The following is a 15,809-nucleotide window of genomic DNA, read 5'->3' as shown; positions in this document are numbered from 1 at the left end:
CCCCCTCACACACCACACACCCCCCTCACACACCACACACCCCCCTCATACACCACCCACACCCCGCACACTCCTCACACACCCCCTCACAGACCACCCCTACCCCCTCGCACACCACCCACACCCCTCACACTACCCACACCCCCTCACATACCACCCACACCCCTCACACACCACCCTCACTCCTTTCTTGTACATAAATGCATCTCCTTCACAAATGACCCCAACTTCCTCATACACTGCACTCACTCCCTCCTTAGGAGGGAGAGGAAGATGGTGGCACGACGCAGCGCGCACGGCCGTTCCGAATGAATATCGATATGTGTAACTAGGGGTGCTGTGCACAATCCAGATTTGATGGGGGCAGCCGTGAGAAGCGCAGAGAAACTCCTGAAATGCCCGCTTCGCTGCCGCTGCTACTGTGCGATCGAGAATCTCCGGAGGGGAAGGCCCCGAGTCCTCGGCTTTGCCTATTGCCTGTTGCCGGGGCCGGGGTCGAAACGCTCGGCAGAGATGGTGCTCGGTGCTTGGTTTCGGAGAGCTGGTCGGAGGCTTGGAGTCGGACTGTGTTTGGATGCTTCCAGGATCTGCTTCGGCAAGTTGGAGGCGCTGGAGGATTACCATCTGCGTGAGATGATGGGACTTTCGAGAGACTTTGAGACTTTTACTGTGCCATGGTCTGTTCTTATCAAATTACAGTATTGCTTTGCTCTGTTGTAACTATATTTTATAATTATGTGGTTTTTATTAGTTCTTAAGTTGGTTTGTCATGTGCTTTCGTGATATCATTCTGGAAAAACATTTTTATCATTTCTTAATGCATGCATTACTAAATGACAATAAAAGGGGACTGCGTGTCTTCATAATCATAATAATCCTTCTACACCACCCCCACTCCCTCCTCATACACTACCCCTTCCTTCCTCATCCACTACCTCCTTTCCCTCATCAGTGAGTCTCTGAGTTCTCTTATCAATAACACTGTGTCAATAATACTCAGCCCATAACTGAGACGGAAACAAAGGGTGAAGCCACTAACTCTTGCTGACAATGATCTGGGGAGCTGGACAGATGAGTCAGCGTGGCAAAGTTGCATTTGCAGAATCATACCAACAGGTAACATCACAGACTCCTGCATTTGACCACAGACGCCCACTTGCCAGCCTTACATTGAAATGACTGAAATCCTTGCATTTCCTCAGCCGCTCGGCACAGTGGCATAGTGGCGAGTGGTACACTATAATTGCACCAATAACTCAGGTTGAATTCCCACTGTGGCCTGTAGCGAGTTTGTATGGTTTCCCTGTGACAGTGTGGGTTTCCTCTGGGTGCTCACGTTCCCTGCCACATTCCAAAGTTTAGTCGGTTAATTGGTCACATGGGTGTAATGGGGCTGGAAAGGCTTTTTACCACTCTGTATCTCTAAATTAATAAATAGCTCATCACCCTGTAAATACTCCCTTGACTCCCACAAATTCCTGTAAAGTCTCTCACCCATTGGACATCCTCTCACCTTTCCATTACCAGTATAAATAGTGCCTTGCCTTCCCTTCATCACTGTTACAACATCTCACACTTTCCACCTCGCTGTCAATAGAACTTCTCCTCCCCTCTCATATTTTTAAAATATGTTTATGGCTTCTGACGACTTATTGTGCATCTTTAAATGGCCCTTACAATACCGAGTCAGATGGTAATAAAGAGTCAACCGCATTGGCAGACACAGAGTCATAAATTAAACCAGCTGGACTTCAACCAATATAAGCTTTTATAGCAAATGTGCTTACTTAATTTCAATCTCCTGGCTGCAATGGTGAGATTCAAACTCATAAATAGTTGACTACTGGCCGCAAGTTTAATAATTTAATGATTCCTATAGATACACATAATTATTAGTAGAATCAAGACTGATTGTGCTTATTTTAATCAGATAACTGCTACTATTTATTCCTAATGTCACTGAATACAAGCATCTAGTAATGTGGCTGAGGGGTACAACAGTTGTACTTTGCCAGTGAGATGGGTGATTCACCGGGACTTAGGCTTCAATTTTAACAGAACGGCTGTGTGGCCTGGTACGATGTTTATTCCCCAGACTTCTAAATGAAAAGGAATGAATTAATTCCTCATCAAGAACTATCATTTCAACTGAGTCCATGCTGGATCTAGATAAAACAATCTAGTCAAAGCCCCAAAGCTCTAACTGAACCCTATCACTGAGCTGTATCCCTGAAAATTAATTTCAAAGTGTTCAGAATGAATTATCTTACAGACTGGGGACCACTTTGTCGAACACCTTCACTCTGTCCGCCACAAAAGGCAGATATTCTATTTCAATTTGATTTCCCATTCCAATTATGACATGTTGATCCATGACCTCCGTGGTGCCTTGATGAGGCCAAACTCAGACTAGGGGAGTAATGCCTCATATTCTAACCGGATAGCCTCCAACCTGATGGCTGAATATTGATTTCTCTAACTCCCTCTCCTTCCTTCGCTCCTTTTCTATTCCCTATTCTGGTTACCATCACTTGCCCATCACTACCCTCTGGTCACCCCCTTCTTTCTCTTTCTTCCATGATATACTGGCAGCACCTATTAGATTCCTTCTTCTTTAACCCTTTACCTCCTCCAACCTATCCCCTATCTTCTGACTTCCATCCCCCACACACCTTTCTCCCTCACCTGGTCTCACCCATCACTTGTCACCTTGCATCCCTTCCCCTCCTCCCACCTTCTTATTCTGGCCTCTTCCCCCTTCCTTTCCAGGCCTGATGAAGGGCCTCAGGGTGAGACCTCAACTGTTTATTCTCCTCCATAAACATCGCTTGACTTGCTGAGTTTCTTCAGCATTTCGTGTTGCCCACAATTTCCAGCATCTGGAGAATCTGTTGTGCTTATCAATTTATGTCACCTTGTGAATGGGAATTGCTTCCCTCTGTTTACCTTTTCTAAACAGTCATGATCTCCTACCTCAATCAAACCTAGTTTCAAAGTACTGTACATTTATTATAAAAGTATGTATACAATATGCAACCCTGAGATTCATCCGCCCACAGGCACAAAACAAGGAAGCATCACGGGGAACTCATTTAAAGAAAACATCAAACACTCAACATGTAAAAAAAGAACAAATTCCACAAAGCACAAGTGAGAAAATCTCACAGTGAATATCAAACGTCAAACGGAAAAGTCTCCAAAATGGTCCTGGAGCCATCGCCTGGTACCAAGTCAGTTCAGTTTAGTGCTGTGTAGATGACTGCAGGCCTCAGGCGCAGAGAGAGTTCCACGCCAAAGTGCCTCGATCAAATCACGCAAATAGCAAAATAAGAGAGAGTAACCAGAAACACATGCAACATGAACCGCAAAGTCCTGCATAACCGTGGAGTGTGTTCCGCACTGAGGACGTAAACATCAAAGCACAGTCCCCCACAGCCACAAGCCGCACTGAGGTTACTGACCCTGCGCCTTCCCCTGGCGGCAGCAGCGAGAGGGAAATCAGTCAAATGTGCTGAACACCCACTCATCTTAATCTCAGTTTCCCCAGCTGAAATTTAAAGCCAAATCCCTCACTCCCAGAGCCATTCCAGTAAATCTCCTCTGCACCTTCTCACGATCTGAAGAAAATGATCTGCCAATTTATAATCTAAAAAAAACCCCACAGCTCTTGAGCATTGTACAATTAATCTAATTTGCTGACCCCCTCCCCCCTCAACCATTGATTCTTTTTGTCTAGGGCTTCACTTTTTGTTCTCCAGCCTTTTGTGTGGGACTTCGGCAAACATTTCGAAAATCCATGAAGATGATATCTACTTAAATGTCTTCACCTTGGTTACCTCATCAAAGGAATCATTGAATCAACAAGTCAGTGCAATCTCTCCTTAAATCACACTTCTTAGAACTAATAATTCTCCCTTCACCATGCTGATTAAACTAACTGATAGTTTGTTTAATATTCCCAAGAAGTGTGTCTCAAACAGTAGCTGGGATGTAGACCACAGATTACTATGGAAAATTAAAAAGGCATGTCAAAAGGGCAATACTTTGATCGTCATGAGAGATAGTCGGGTCCATTGGGAAAATTTAAAACACAAAATAATCCGCAGATGCTGGGATCAAAGCAACACTCACAACACGCTGGAGGAACTCAGCAGATCGGGCAGCATCCATGGAAACGATGAGTCGACGTTTCGGGCTGGAACCCTTCGTCAGGACTGAAGAGGGAAGGGGCAGAGGCCCTATAAAGAAGGTGGGGGGAGGGTGGGAAGGAGAAGGCTGGTAGGTTCCAGGTGAAAAACCAGTAAGGGGAAAGGTAAAGGGGTGAGGGAGGGGAAGCAGGGAGGTGATAGGCAGGAAAGGTGAAGAAGGAATAGGGGAAAACACAATGGGTAGTTGAAGGAGGCGGAACCATGAGGGAGGTGATAGGCAGCTGGGGGAGGGGGCAGACTGAAATAGGGACAGAGGAAGGGAGGGGGAGGGAATTACCGGAAGTTGGAGAATTCTATGTTCATACCAAGGGGCTGGAGACTACCCAGATGGTATATGAGGTGTTGCTCCTCCAACCTGAGTTTAGCCTCCTCATGACAGTAGAGGAGGCCATGTATGGACATATCTGAATGGGAATGGGAAGCAGAGTTGAAGTGGGTGGCTACTGGGAGATCCTGTCTGTTGTGGCAGACAGAGCGGAGGTGCTCGACGAGGCGGTCCCCCAATCTGCGTCGGGTTTCACCAATGTAGAGGCCGCACCGGGAGCAATAGATGATCCCAACAGACTCACAAGTGAAGTGTTACCCATTGTGTTTTCCCCTATTCTACAAGTTTGCAGACTACTCAGATGGAATGAGTTGCTCCTCCTCCAACCCGAGTTTGGCCTCATCTGGTAGGCTGACTGTTTCAACTTGCTTTTGTCCCTTGAACTCGTGTCCACATACCTTGACTCCATTTTATCCCCTTGGTTCTTTCCCATCCCACCTACATCCATAACACAAAATAATCCGCAGATGCTGGGATCAAAGCAACACTCACAACACGCTGGAGGAACTCAGCAGGTCGGGCAGCATCCATGGAAACGATGAGTCGACGTTTCGGGCTGGAACCCTTCGTCAGGACTGAAGAGGGAAGGGGCAGAGGCCCTATAAAGAAGGTGGGGGGAGGGTGGGAAGGAGAAGGCTGGTAGGTTCCAGGTGAAAAACCAGTAAGGGGAAAGACAAAGGGGCGGGGGGAGGGCAGGTTGCAGGAGCAACATCTCATATACCGTCAAGGTAGTCTCCAGCCCGTTGGTCCAACCCGCTTTCCCCCACCCCTTTGTCTTTCCCCTTACTGGTATTTCACCTGAAACCTACCAGCCTTCTCCTTCCCACCCTCCCCCCACCTTCTTTATAGGGCCTCTGCCCCTTCCCACTACAGTCCTGACGAAGGGTTCCGGCCCGAAACGTCGACTCATCGTTTCCACGGATGCTGCCCGACCTGCTGAGTTCCTCCAGCGTGTTGTGAGTGTTGATTGGGAAAATTAGGTTGGTAATGGATCTGAAGAGAGTAAGCTTGTTGAATGGCTTTTTAGAGCCGTTTGACATTGGGCCAACTAGGGGATCAGTTATATTGGATTGGGTGTTTCCTAATGAACCAAATGTGATTAGGGCTTAAGGTAAAGGAACTCTTAGGAGGCAATGATCACAATATGATTGAGTTCATAGATTGGGAATGTTTATAAGCCCCTACAGAGAGCAACTAAAAGAATCATTAGGAGGAAAAGGATGAAGTATGAAAGCAAGCTAGCAAACAACATCAAAGTGGATAGTAAAAGTTTTCTCAAGTATGTAAAAAATAAAAGAAAGATGAGAGTGGATACAAAACTGCTAGAAAATGAGGCCAGAGAAATAGTAACAGGGGACAAGGCGATGGCAGGTGAACTAAATGAGTATATTACATCAGCCTTCACTGTGGAAGACACTATTAGTATGCCAGATGTTGAAGGGTATGAGGAAAAACCTGAAAGACCTAAGGGTACAGAAGTCACTTGGACCTGATGAACAGCACCCTAGGATTCTGAAATAGATTGTGTAGGCATTAGTAATGATCTTTCAAAAATCATTGGCGTCTGGTATGGTGACAGAACACTGGAAAACTGTAAATGTCACTCCACTCTTTAAGAAAGGAGGAAGGCAGCAGAAAGGAAATTACAGACCAGTTAGCCTGACCTCAGTGGTTGGGAAGATGTTGGAGTCGATTGTTAAAGATGAGGTTATGGAGTACTTGGTGACACAGGACAAGATAGGATAAAGTCAGTGTTGTTTCCTTAAGGGAAAATCTTGCCTTATGAACCTGTTGGAATTCTTTGAGGAGATTACAAGTAGGATAAATAAAGGGAATCAATGGATGTTGTACATTTGGACTTTCAGAAGGCCTTTGACAAGGTGCCACACATGAGGCTGCTTACCAAGTTATGAGCCCATGGCATTACAGGAAAGTTACTGGCATGGCTAGAGCATTGGTTGATTGGTAGGAGGCAGTGAGTGGAAATAAAAGGATCCTTTTCTGGTTGGCTGCCAGTAACCAGTGCGGTTCCACAGGGATCGGTGTTGGGGCAACTTCTTTTTATGCTGTATATAAATGAACTAGATGATGGAATTGATGGCTTTGCAGATGATATGAAGATTGGTGGAGGGGCAGATAGTGTTGAGGAAACAGGTAGGCTGCAGAAGGACCTAGACAGATTAGGAGAATGGGCAAAAAAGAGGCAAACGAAATACAATGTTGGAAAATGCATGGTCATGCACTTTGGTAGTAAAAATAATTGTGTGGACTATTTTCTAAATGGGGAGAAAATACAAAAATCTGAGATGCAAAGGGACTTGGGAGTCCTTGTGCAAAACAGCCTAAAGATTAACTCGCAGGTTGAGCCGGTGGTGAGGAAGGCAAATGCATTCATTTCAAGAGGTCTGGAATACAAGAGTAAGGATGTGATGCTGAGGATTTATAAGGCACTGGTGAGGCATCACCTTGAATATTGCAAACAGTTTTGGGCTCCTCATTTAAGAAAAGATGCGCTGGCATTGGAGAGGGTTCAGAGGAGGTTCATAAAGATGATCCCAGGAATGAAAGGGCGAGGAATGTCTGATAGCTCTGGTTCTGCACTCACTAGAATTTAGAAGGATGAGGGGCATCTCATTGAAACCTTTCTAAAGGTGAAAGGCCTAGACAGAGTAGATGTGGAAAGGAAGTTTCCCACAGCAGGGGAGTCTAGGACAAGAGGGCACAGTCTCAGGATAAAAGTGTGTCCATTTAAAGCAGATGCAGAGAAATTTGTTTAGCCAAAGGGTGGTGAATTTGTTACCACAGGAAGCTGTGGCGGCCAGGTCGTTGGGTGTATTTAAGGCAGAGATTGATAGGTTCTTGATTGGACACGGCATCAAAGGTTACAGGGAGAAGGTCGAGGTGTGGGGCTGAGAACGGGAAAAAAGGATCAGCGATGATTGAATGGCGGAGCAGACTCGATGGGCCAAATAGCCCAATTCTGCTCCTATGTCTTATGGTCTTTATTATTCCTCACCCAATAGGAATACTTACTGCTGTTAACATGGAGAAATTGCTTTGACACAAACCTCACAGTAAAACAAACCATTGTCCTGAATCATTCAGCTGCGTTGGCAGTTCATTATGAAGATTGTAACAGTAAGGATGTTATTCTCAAACAGTATTAAACATTCATCAGGCTGCAGGCAGACTAGAAAAACTTTAGATCAACACACTATGATAGAGATGCTCTTGTAGAAGATGTACAGGGCTGATATGAGGAGTTATTATGAATGAAGAAGTTAGACTGGAAAAACTGGTTAGACTAGTCATACACTTTAGAACGGAAGAGGCTGGGGAACCTAAAGAGGTGATTAGAAGGACAAGGTAGGCAATAACCTGGGGCAATAAAATAGCTAACAGGGTTAAAGAGGAAAATAAAATTCACCCAAAGAAATCCACATTAAATTCTAAAAAAACGTCTTGATGTATTGCAAATGAAGCCCCGCAATGTACCAATAACTACCATAAACTTGATGAGCTTAATGGCTTTCTTCCGTACCATCAAAAGTTGCCATTTACCTCCACAGTTATAAAAACCCACTGCTAGCCTCCCTGATACGACTGGTACAGATCGTCCTTACAAGCGCTAATTAGGTACCACTCTATCCCCAGTATTATTGCTGAAGACATCCTCTCTTCTTCACACATTTTGTTCTGCAAGTTGATGGAGGATGCCCTTTGCTTCACTTCACTTATGACAACTACAGGCAACGCACTGTCTCTGCTGGGGCAGCAGGCCTATTGCCACCCCGGGTTGATACTGTCAGAAACCACACCACTCCTGTGCTACCACTACAGGCGACCACCATCCCCTTAATACTGTAACCAAGCCACCTTGTTTATTCCTGTTACACTGCATGATGCTGGTGTTATTAAAAAGTAATACTCCACACCCCGTTTTCCCGGAATCAATCACACCCCGACTTCACTACTCTCGGTATCTCCTCAGAGCATTACTGTAGGGAACAGCCCACCACCCCGTATCGTTCTGACAGACACCGCGTCAACAGTATTTTCCCATTAATAACTCCAACCACTGCTGTATTAATAATGCTTACTGTCCCCGATATAACTTCGGAGCACTCCAACCTATCGTCCCACCGCACCAGACACTCACTCAGCCAGGACTCCAGCGTCTCTCCGTCCGCTTCCGCCATGTTGCCTGCGACATGTCCAAAACATCGCGATACCACGCAGCGGCATACGAGAGAGCTGAAGGGAGAGGGGCGGATGAGGGGGGAGGGGGGAGAGGGGAGAGGGGAGAGGGGAGGGGAGGGGAGAGGGGAGAGGGGAGGGGGGAGGGGAGAGGGGAGGGGGGAGGGGAGAGGGGAGGGGAGGGGAGAGGGGAGGGGGAGGGGAGAGGGGAGGGGGAGGGGAGGGGGGAGAGGGGGAGGGGAGGGGGGAGAGGGGGAGGGGGAGGGGGGAGGGGAGAGGGGAGAGGGGAGGGGAGGGGGGAGAGGGGAGAGGGGAGGGGAGGGGGGAGAGGGGAGAGGGGAGGGGAGGGGGGAGAGGGGAGAGGGGGAGGGGAGAGGGGGAGGGGAGAGGGGAGGGGGAGAGGGGGGATGGGGGAGGGGGAGGAGAGGGGAGGGGGAGAGGGGGGATGGGGGAGGGGGAGGAGAGGGGAGGGGAGGGGAGGGGAGAGGGGAGGGGAGAGGGGGGAGGGGAGAGGGGAGGGGGGAGGGGAGAGGGGAGAGGGGGGTGAGGGGAGAGGGGGAGGAGAGGGGAGGGGGAGAGGGGGAGAGGGGGAGGGGAGAGGGGGAGGGGGAGAGGGGAGGGGGAGGGGGGAGAGGGGAGGGGGGAGGAGGAGGGGAGGAGGGGAGGGGAGGAGGAGAGGTGTAGAGGAAGGTGAAGGGGAGAGGGGGTGAAGAGGGGGAGAGGGGGTGAAGGGGGTGGAGGAGAGGGGAATGGGGGGAGGGAGGGGAAGAGGAGGGGGGAGGGAGGGGGAGGGGAGAGAGGGAAGAAGAGGGTGAAGAGGGGTGGTGGAGAGGGAAGAGGAGATTGAAGAGGAGTGGAGGAGGGGGAGAGGGGAAGAGGAGGGTGAAGGAGTGGGAAGGGAGGGGGAGGGGAGAGAGGGAAGAGGAGGGTGAAGATGGGTGGTGGAGAGGGAAGAGGAGATTGAAGAGGGGTGGAGGGGGGGAGAGGGGAAGAGGAGGGTGAAGAGGGGTGGTGGAGAGGGAAGAGGAGATTGAAGAGGGGTGGAGGAGGGGGGAGAGGGGAAGAGGAGGGTGGGGGAGAGGGAGGGGAGAGGGGAGAGGGAGAGGGGGAGGGGAGAGGGGAGGGGGAGAGGGGAGAGGGGGGAGAGGGGAGAGGGGGGAGGGGAGAGGGGGAGGGGAGAGGGGGGAGGGGAGGGGGAGAGGGGGGAGGGGAGAGGGGGAGGGGAGAGGGGAGAGGGGGAGGGGAGAAGGGGGGAGGGGAGAGAGGGGGAGGGGGAGAGAGGGGGAGAGGGGAGGGGGAGAGGGGAGGGGTGGAGGAGGGGAGGAGGAGGGAGGGGAGAGAGGAGAGGAGGAGAGGTGTAGAGGAAGGTGAAGGTGAAGGGGAGAGGGGGTGAAGAGGGGTGGAGGAGAGGGGAAGAGGAGGGGGGAGGGTGGGGGAGGGGAGAGAGGGAAGAAGAGGGTGAAGAGGGGTGGTGGAGAGGGAAGAGGAGATTGAAGAGGGGTGGAGGAGGGGGGAGAGGGGAAGAGGAGGGTGAAGGAGTGGGGAGGGAGGGGAGAGAGGGAAGAGGAGGGTGAAGGGGTGGAGGAGGGGTGAGAGAGGGGAAGAGGAGAGGTGTAGAGGAAGGTGAAGGGGGTGGAGGAGGGGGGAGAGGGGAGGAGGGAAGCGGATGGGGAGGAGGAGGGGGTAGAGGAAGAGGAGACGGGGAGAGCGAAGGGGGAAGGAGAGAGGAAGGGGAAGGAGGAGGGGGAAGAGGAGGGAGAGGGGTGAGGGGAAGGTAGAGGGGGGATGGGAAGGGAGGGGGAGAGGAAGGGGAATGGAGAAGAGGAAGAGTGGGGGATGTGGAAGAGGAGGGGAGGGGAAGAGGAGATGGGGAGAGTGAAGGGGAAGAGGAGGGGAGGGGAGGGGAAGAGGAGGGGAGGGGAAGGGGAAGAGGAGGGAGAGGAGGATGGGAATGGAGAGGGGAAGAGGGAGGGGAAGAGGAAGAGGGAGTGGAGAAGAGGAAGAGTGGGGGAGGGGGAAGAGCAGGGGGAGAAGAGGAAGAGAGGGGATGCGGAAGAGGAGGGGGAGAGCGAAAGGTGAAGGGGAGGGGGAGGGGAAGGGAGAGGAGGATGGGAGAGGGGGTGGAGAAGAGGAAGAATGAGGAGGGGGAGGGAAGAAGAGGAAGAGAGGGGATGCAGAAGAGGAAGGAGAAGGTGGAGGGGAAGAGGAGAGAGAGGGGTAGGGAAGGGGAGGAGGAGGAGGGGTGTAGGGGAAGAGGAAGGGCAGGGGAGAGGGTGAGGGGGAAGAGGAGACAGAGAGGGAGAGCGAAGGGGGAGGGGAAGAGGAGGAGGGAGAGGGAGGAGGAAGGAGGGGGTGAAGGGGAGGAGTTGGAGAGGAGAGGAGGGAGAAGGGAGGGGTAGGGTGGGGCAGAGAAAGGAAAGGGGAGAGGGGATGGGGAGAGAGCGGGAGGGGGTGGGGAGGAGGGATGGGGTTGGGGAGAGGGGGGAAGGAAAGGTGGAGAAGAGGGAGAGGAGAGAGTGGTGGTGGGGAGAGAGGAGTGGGGGAGGAGGGAGGAGAGGAGGTGGGGGGAGTGGGGGGTGAGGGGAAAGAAGAGGGGGAAGAGGAAGAGGAAAGGGGTAAGGAGAGTGGGGAGGGAAAGGAGGGGGTAGGGGATTTGTTTGAGGGGAGTGCTGTAGATTATCTGCATGGATATTGGAAAAGCCTTGACAAGATTCCATTGGAGGAGGAGCTACGTTGGTGACTTCTTTAAATTTATCTGTGAAACAGCTTAAATTCCTCTCTTTAATGTCTCTCTTTTCCCTTTCAAGGTGTCTGGGGTTCAGTTGTAGTCCATCATTTATAGCTGACTCAAGCTACAGGTCTTCATGGTGGTGGGTTCCCACTCTTGGAGTGGCTGAGTGGCCTCGCATTTTCAATAGCTCCGAGCGGCCCGGAAGACAAGCACCTTCAGGGCCCAAGTCCTTGCTGGTGTCACCTACCGACGTGCTGCAGGGGTTCACAACATCAAGACAGAGAGTGCAGCTGTCAGAGGCTTCTTTCTTTCACACTGTCGCTCTTCCTCTGTGTGTCTGTCTCTCTCTCCCTCTCTCTCTCTCTCTCTCTCTCTCCCTCTCTCTCTCTGTCTCACTCTCTCACTCTCTCTCTCACTCTCTCTCTCTCTCCCTCTCCCTCTCTCTCTCTCTCACTCTCTCTCTCACTCACTCTCTGTCTCTCATTCTCTCTCTCTCTCTCCCTCTCTCTCTCTGTCACTCTCTCCCTCTCTCTCTCTCTCTCTCCCTCTCTCTCTCTCTCTGTCACTCTCTCCCTCTCTCCCTCTCTCTCTCTCTCTCCCTCTCCCTCTCTCCCTCTCTCTCTCTCTCTCACTCACTCTCTCAATCTCTCTCTCTCTGTCTCTCTCTCTCTCTCTCACTCTCTCTCACTCTCACTCTCTCCCTCTCACTCTCTCTCTCTCTCTCTCCCTCTCCCCCCTCTCTCTCTCACTCTCTCTCTCTGTCTCTCTCTCTCTCTCTCACTCTCTCACTCACTCTCTCAATCTCTCTCTCTCTCTCTCTGTCTCTCTCTCTCTCTCACTCTCTCCCTCTCCCTCTGCTTTGAGATGGTGAGATAGAGAGTTTGCTGTCATTTCTCGAGTTTGGGAAACTCGAGGTCTGAGTGACTGCACTTTGTAACATTGAAACAGTGAGCTGTTCTGCCCGTTTTGCTGTGGAAGGACTGATACCTCTGTCACCTTCGTTGCTGAGCGAGAGAGAGAGGGAGAGCCTGTGGCATGTCAAAGTGCTGGACTGTAGATCGTGGTCTCTTTGGGGGGCTTTGCATCTTCTTGCTGGGTAGCTGGTGAATGGATACTCTGCCCCAGCAGGTGATGCAGGTAAATTCATGACATTTAAGAAGCACCTGGACACGTATTGGAATCAATGAGACATTTTTGGAAAAACTAAGAAGCTTCTAGAAAATACAGAATCAGCCATTCTACAATTACTATAACTTTCACCAAACAATTGTACATATATAGGTGATTATAAAAAATAATAAGCATAGGAAAGTTAAACTGCAAGGACGATAACAATTCTGCAGCCTGACCCAGCAGCATAGAGGGCGATGGACCTAATGCAAGTGAAAGGGATTGGTGTGGATGGCATGGACACGATGCGCTCAAAGGCCTGTTTCTGAGTGACTCTTTAAGCTGTTTGTCCATATGGGTGTAGGGGTGGACACGATGCGCTCAAAGGCCTGTTTCTGAGTGACTCTTTAAGCTGTTTGTCCATATGGGTGTAGGGGTGGACATGATGCGCTGAAAGGCCTGTTTCTGTGAGGTTCTTTAAGCTGTTTCTCCACATGGGTGTAGAGGTGTTGTTGTGGGAGATCATTGGTGTACTTGTTGACATGGTCCTGGGCCAGGAATCATTCCCATTGGAGCTTGTGTTGATTTTGAACTGGTTGCCACGGAACAGATTGTGAAATTAGCCGTTGACATTGGAGAGTTTGGCAGTGAAGTCGGCACAGGTACAGCAGCTACTATATCAGGTGGAACTAGACTCTGATCTCAGTCAGTGGGAAAGGGCAGTGATGGCAGCACCTAAACCCTGTGCACAGGCCTGTCCGCTTTAAGGGAGGGGTCAGTCAGTTTGACAGGAAACATTGCGGACCTTTGTACATTATCGAGAGGAGTGGGACAGGGTGGTAGCTGCTTTGATCATTATGATTCTCTGGCTTAGTGCTTGAATTTATGCCAAATGTTTGAAGCAAAGCTAGCATTTATGTCAGATGTTCAAAATACTGCCAGTGGCAGGAGTGTTGGTAAACAGTTTTGCTGGCTACTTCCCTCTCTTCTGGAATGTTCTTTCAGAATTATGGGTGGATTCAATCAGCTGTTTGCCACTTGATTGCCTTCAGGCCTTTGAACAATTCCTGATATGTCAGGGCTTGGAAAGACACTACTAGAAACGTCATTTGTGATGTTTACCTTCCTTGCTGAATTAATTTTGGCGCTGTAGGCGCTGTGGTGGGTCTCATTGGCTTGCTGTTTTCATGTCACAATTTAATTCCAGAAAGAGATCATTTAGCACAGTTCTACCCCTCCATGTTCCTGCAGATTATTTCAGGAATTTATCCACTAGTCAAGTCTGCCCCGGCTCTGCATTCGGTCTCAAGCCACTTGTGTATAAAATCTTTTCTCCATGTGATAGAATCATAGAATCGCACAGAATGGAAGAAAGCCAGTCTGACCAAACCATCCTCACTGACCTGTGGGCATCCTGTGTTTGTCACATCTCCCATCACTGGCTCCATAACCTTCTGTGCGTAAGTTATTCAAGTGCTTTGTTTGCACTTCCCGCTGTGCAGATGTAGATTATATGCAAGTAGATGCTCCCAATCTACATTTGCTATGTCTTGCTTTATGTTAATGAAACTGGCCTTACACCAATTTCAAACTTAAAACTGGCCCATCCCTAGCCTTTTCTACAATCACTCTAAATGATATGGGTTGTTGCCACTATCTCAGAAATGATCTCCCGTTCACACTTTTTCCACATGACCAGCTACATTTCCAAAGGTGTGGTTACATAATTTTCCTTCCATTGTTGGTCCGTCCACAAACCGTGTCAAAAAACTCACCTCAACACACCCCAAAAATTCCATCCCCTCTGTTTTTAACTCAGAATCTGGTTTATTATCACTGACTTAAATGTTGTGAAATTTGTTGTTTTGCACAGACATAAAAATACTGTAAATTACAAAATAAGCAAATAGCGAAAAAAAAATTGACTCTAAGGCAATTCCAATTAAAAACTGGAAAATTCAAATCCCTCAGTAAGATAACCCCATTTTAATTACACCTCTCTGATAACTGCCTTCATATCTGTTCATCTATCTTCTGCCAGCTGTTAGTAGGTCTGTAATACATGCCAAGCAAAGTGACAACACTCTTTTTATTTCTCATCTCTACCCTCATTTGTGGGTCCTTTTAGGATGTCTTTCTGCAGTACTGAAGTAATGCAGCCTCTGGCTAAAAGTGCAATGCCTTCTCTTCTTTTACCCAAACTATCTTACCTGGAAACTCTATACCCATGGATTTTGAGTTGCCAGTCCTGCTGGTCCTTCAATAATGTCTTAGTGACGGCAAATGTATCATAGATTACTGGTTAATTAAAGCTTTGCATCATCTACTTTATGAGTGCTATTCCTTGCGTTAAAATAGATATAATTTAGCTTTGAAATTCCCTTGATGTTCAGTTTCTTGTTTGATCTATTTTACTATTGGATTTACTATTTTACCTTGAGGTAATTAGAAACATAGAAAACCTACAGCACAATACAGGCCCTTCGGCCCACAAAGCTGTGCTGAACATGTCCCTACCATAGAACTACCTAGGCTTAACCATAGCCCTCTATTTTTCTAAGCTTCATGTAGCCATCCAGGAGTCTCTTAAAAGACCCTATCGTTTCCACCTCCACCACTGCCACTGGCAGCCCATTCCACGTACTCACCACTCTCTACGTAAAAAACCTACCCTGACTTATCCTCTGTATCTACTTCCAAGCACCTTAACACTGTGCCCTCTCATGCTAGCCATTTCAGCCCTGGAGAAAAGCCTCTGATTATCCACACGATCAATGCCTCTCATTATCTTGTACACCTCTATCAGGTCAGCTCATCCTCTGTCGCTCCAAGGAGAAAAGGCCGAGTTCACTCAACCCTTTCTCATAAGGCATGCTCCCCAATCCAGGCAACATCCTTGTAAATCTCCTTTGCACCCTTTCTATGGTTTCCACGTCCTTTCTATAGTGAGGCGACCAGAATTGAGCACAGTACTCCAAGTGGGGTCTGACCAGGGTCCTATATAGCTGCAACATTGCCTCTCGACTCTTAAACTCAATCCCACGATTGATTAAGGCCAATACACCGTATGCCTTTTTAACCACAGAGTTAACCTGCGTAACAGCTTTGAGTGTCTTATGGACTCGGACCTCAAGATCCCTCTGATCCTCCACACTGCCAAGATTCTTACCATTGTACCTCTCTATTTGAACAACTACTGTGAGACCCCTTTCCTGGCCAGCTCAGTTTAAAATTTTCT

General features: G+C 49.1%; 1 protein-coding gene across 1 annotated transcript in view; it reads right to left on the bottom strand.

Moving 5' to 3' along the window:
- Positions 1-8,776, bottom strand: part of LOC134336559 (ADP-ribosylation factor-binding protein GGA3-like) — a 59,823-nt gene extending 51,047 nt beyond the window's left edge. The window contains exon 1 of the mRNA XM_063030837.1: positions 8,693-8,776. Coding sequence (XP_062886907.1) covers positions 8,693-8,732 — 40 coding nt within the window. The 5' untranslated portion in view covers positions 8,733-8,776. The remainder of the gene's footprint in view (positions 1-8,692) is intronic.
- Between the last annotated feature and the right edge of the window lie 7,033 nt (positions 8,777-15,809).

Source organism: Mobula hypostoma, chromosome 22, assembly GCF_963921235.1.
Source record: "Mobula hypostoma chromosome 22, sMobHyp1.1, whole genome shotgun sequence".
In the NCBI taxonomy this organism is placed as follows: Eukaryota; Metazoa; Chordata; class Chondrichthyes; order Myliobatiformes; family Myliobatidae; genus Mobula; species Mobula hypostoma.
The sequence above is the reverse complement of the archived record's forward strand: the minus strand, read 5'-3'. Positions and strand labels throughout refer to the sequence as shown.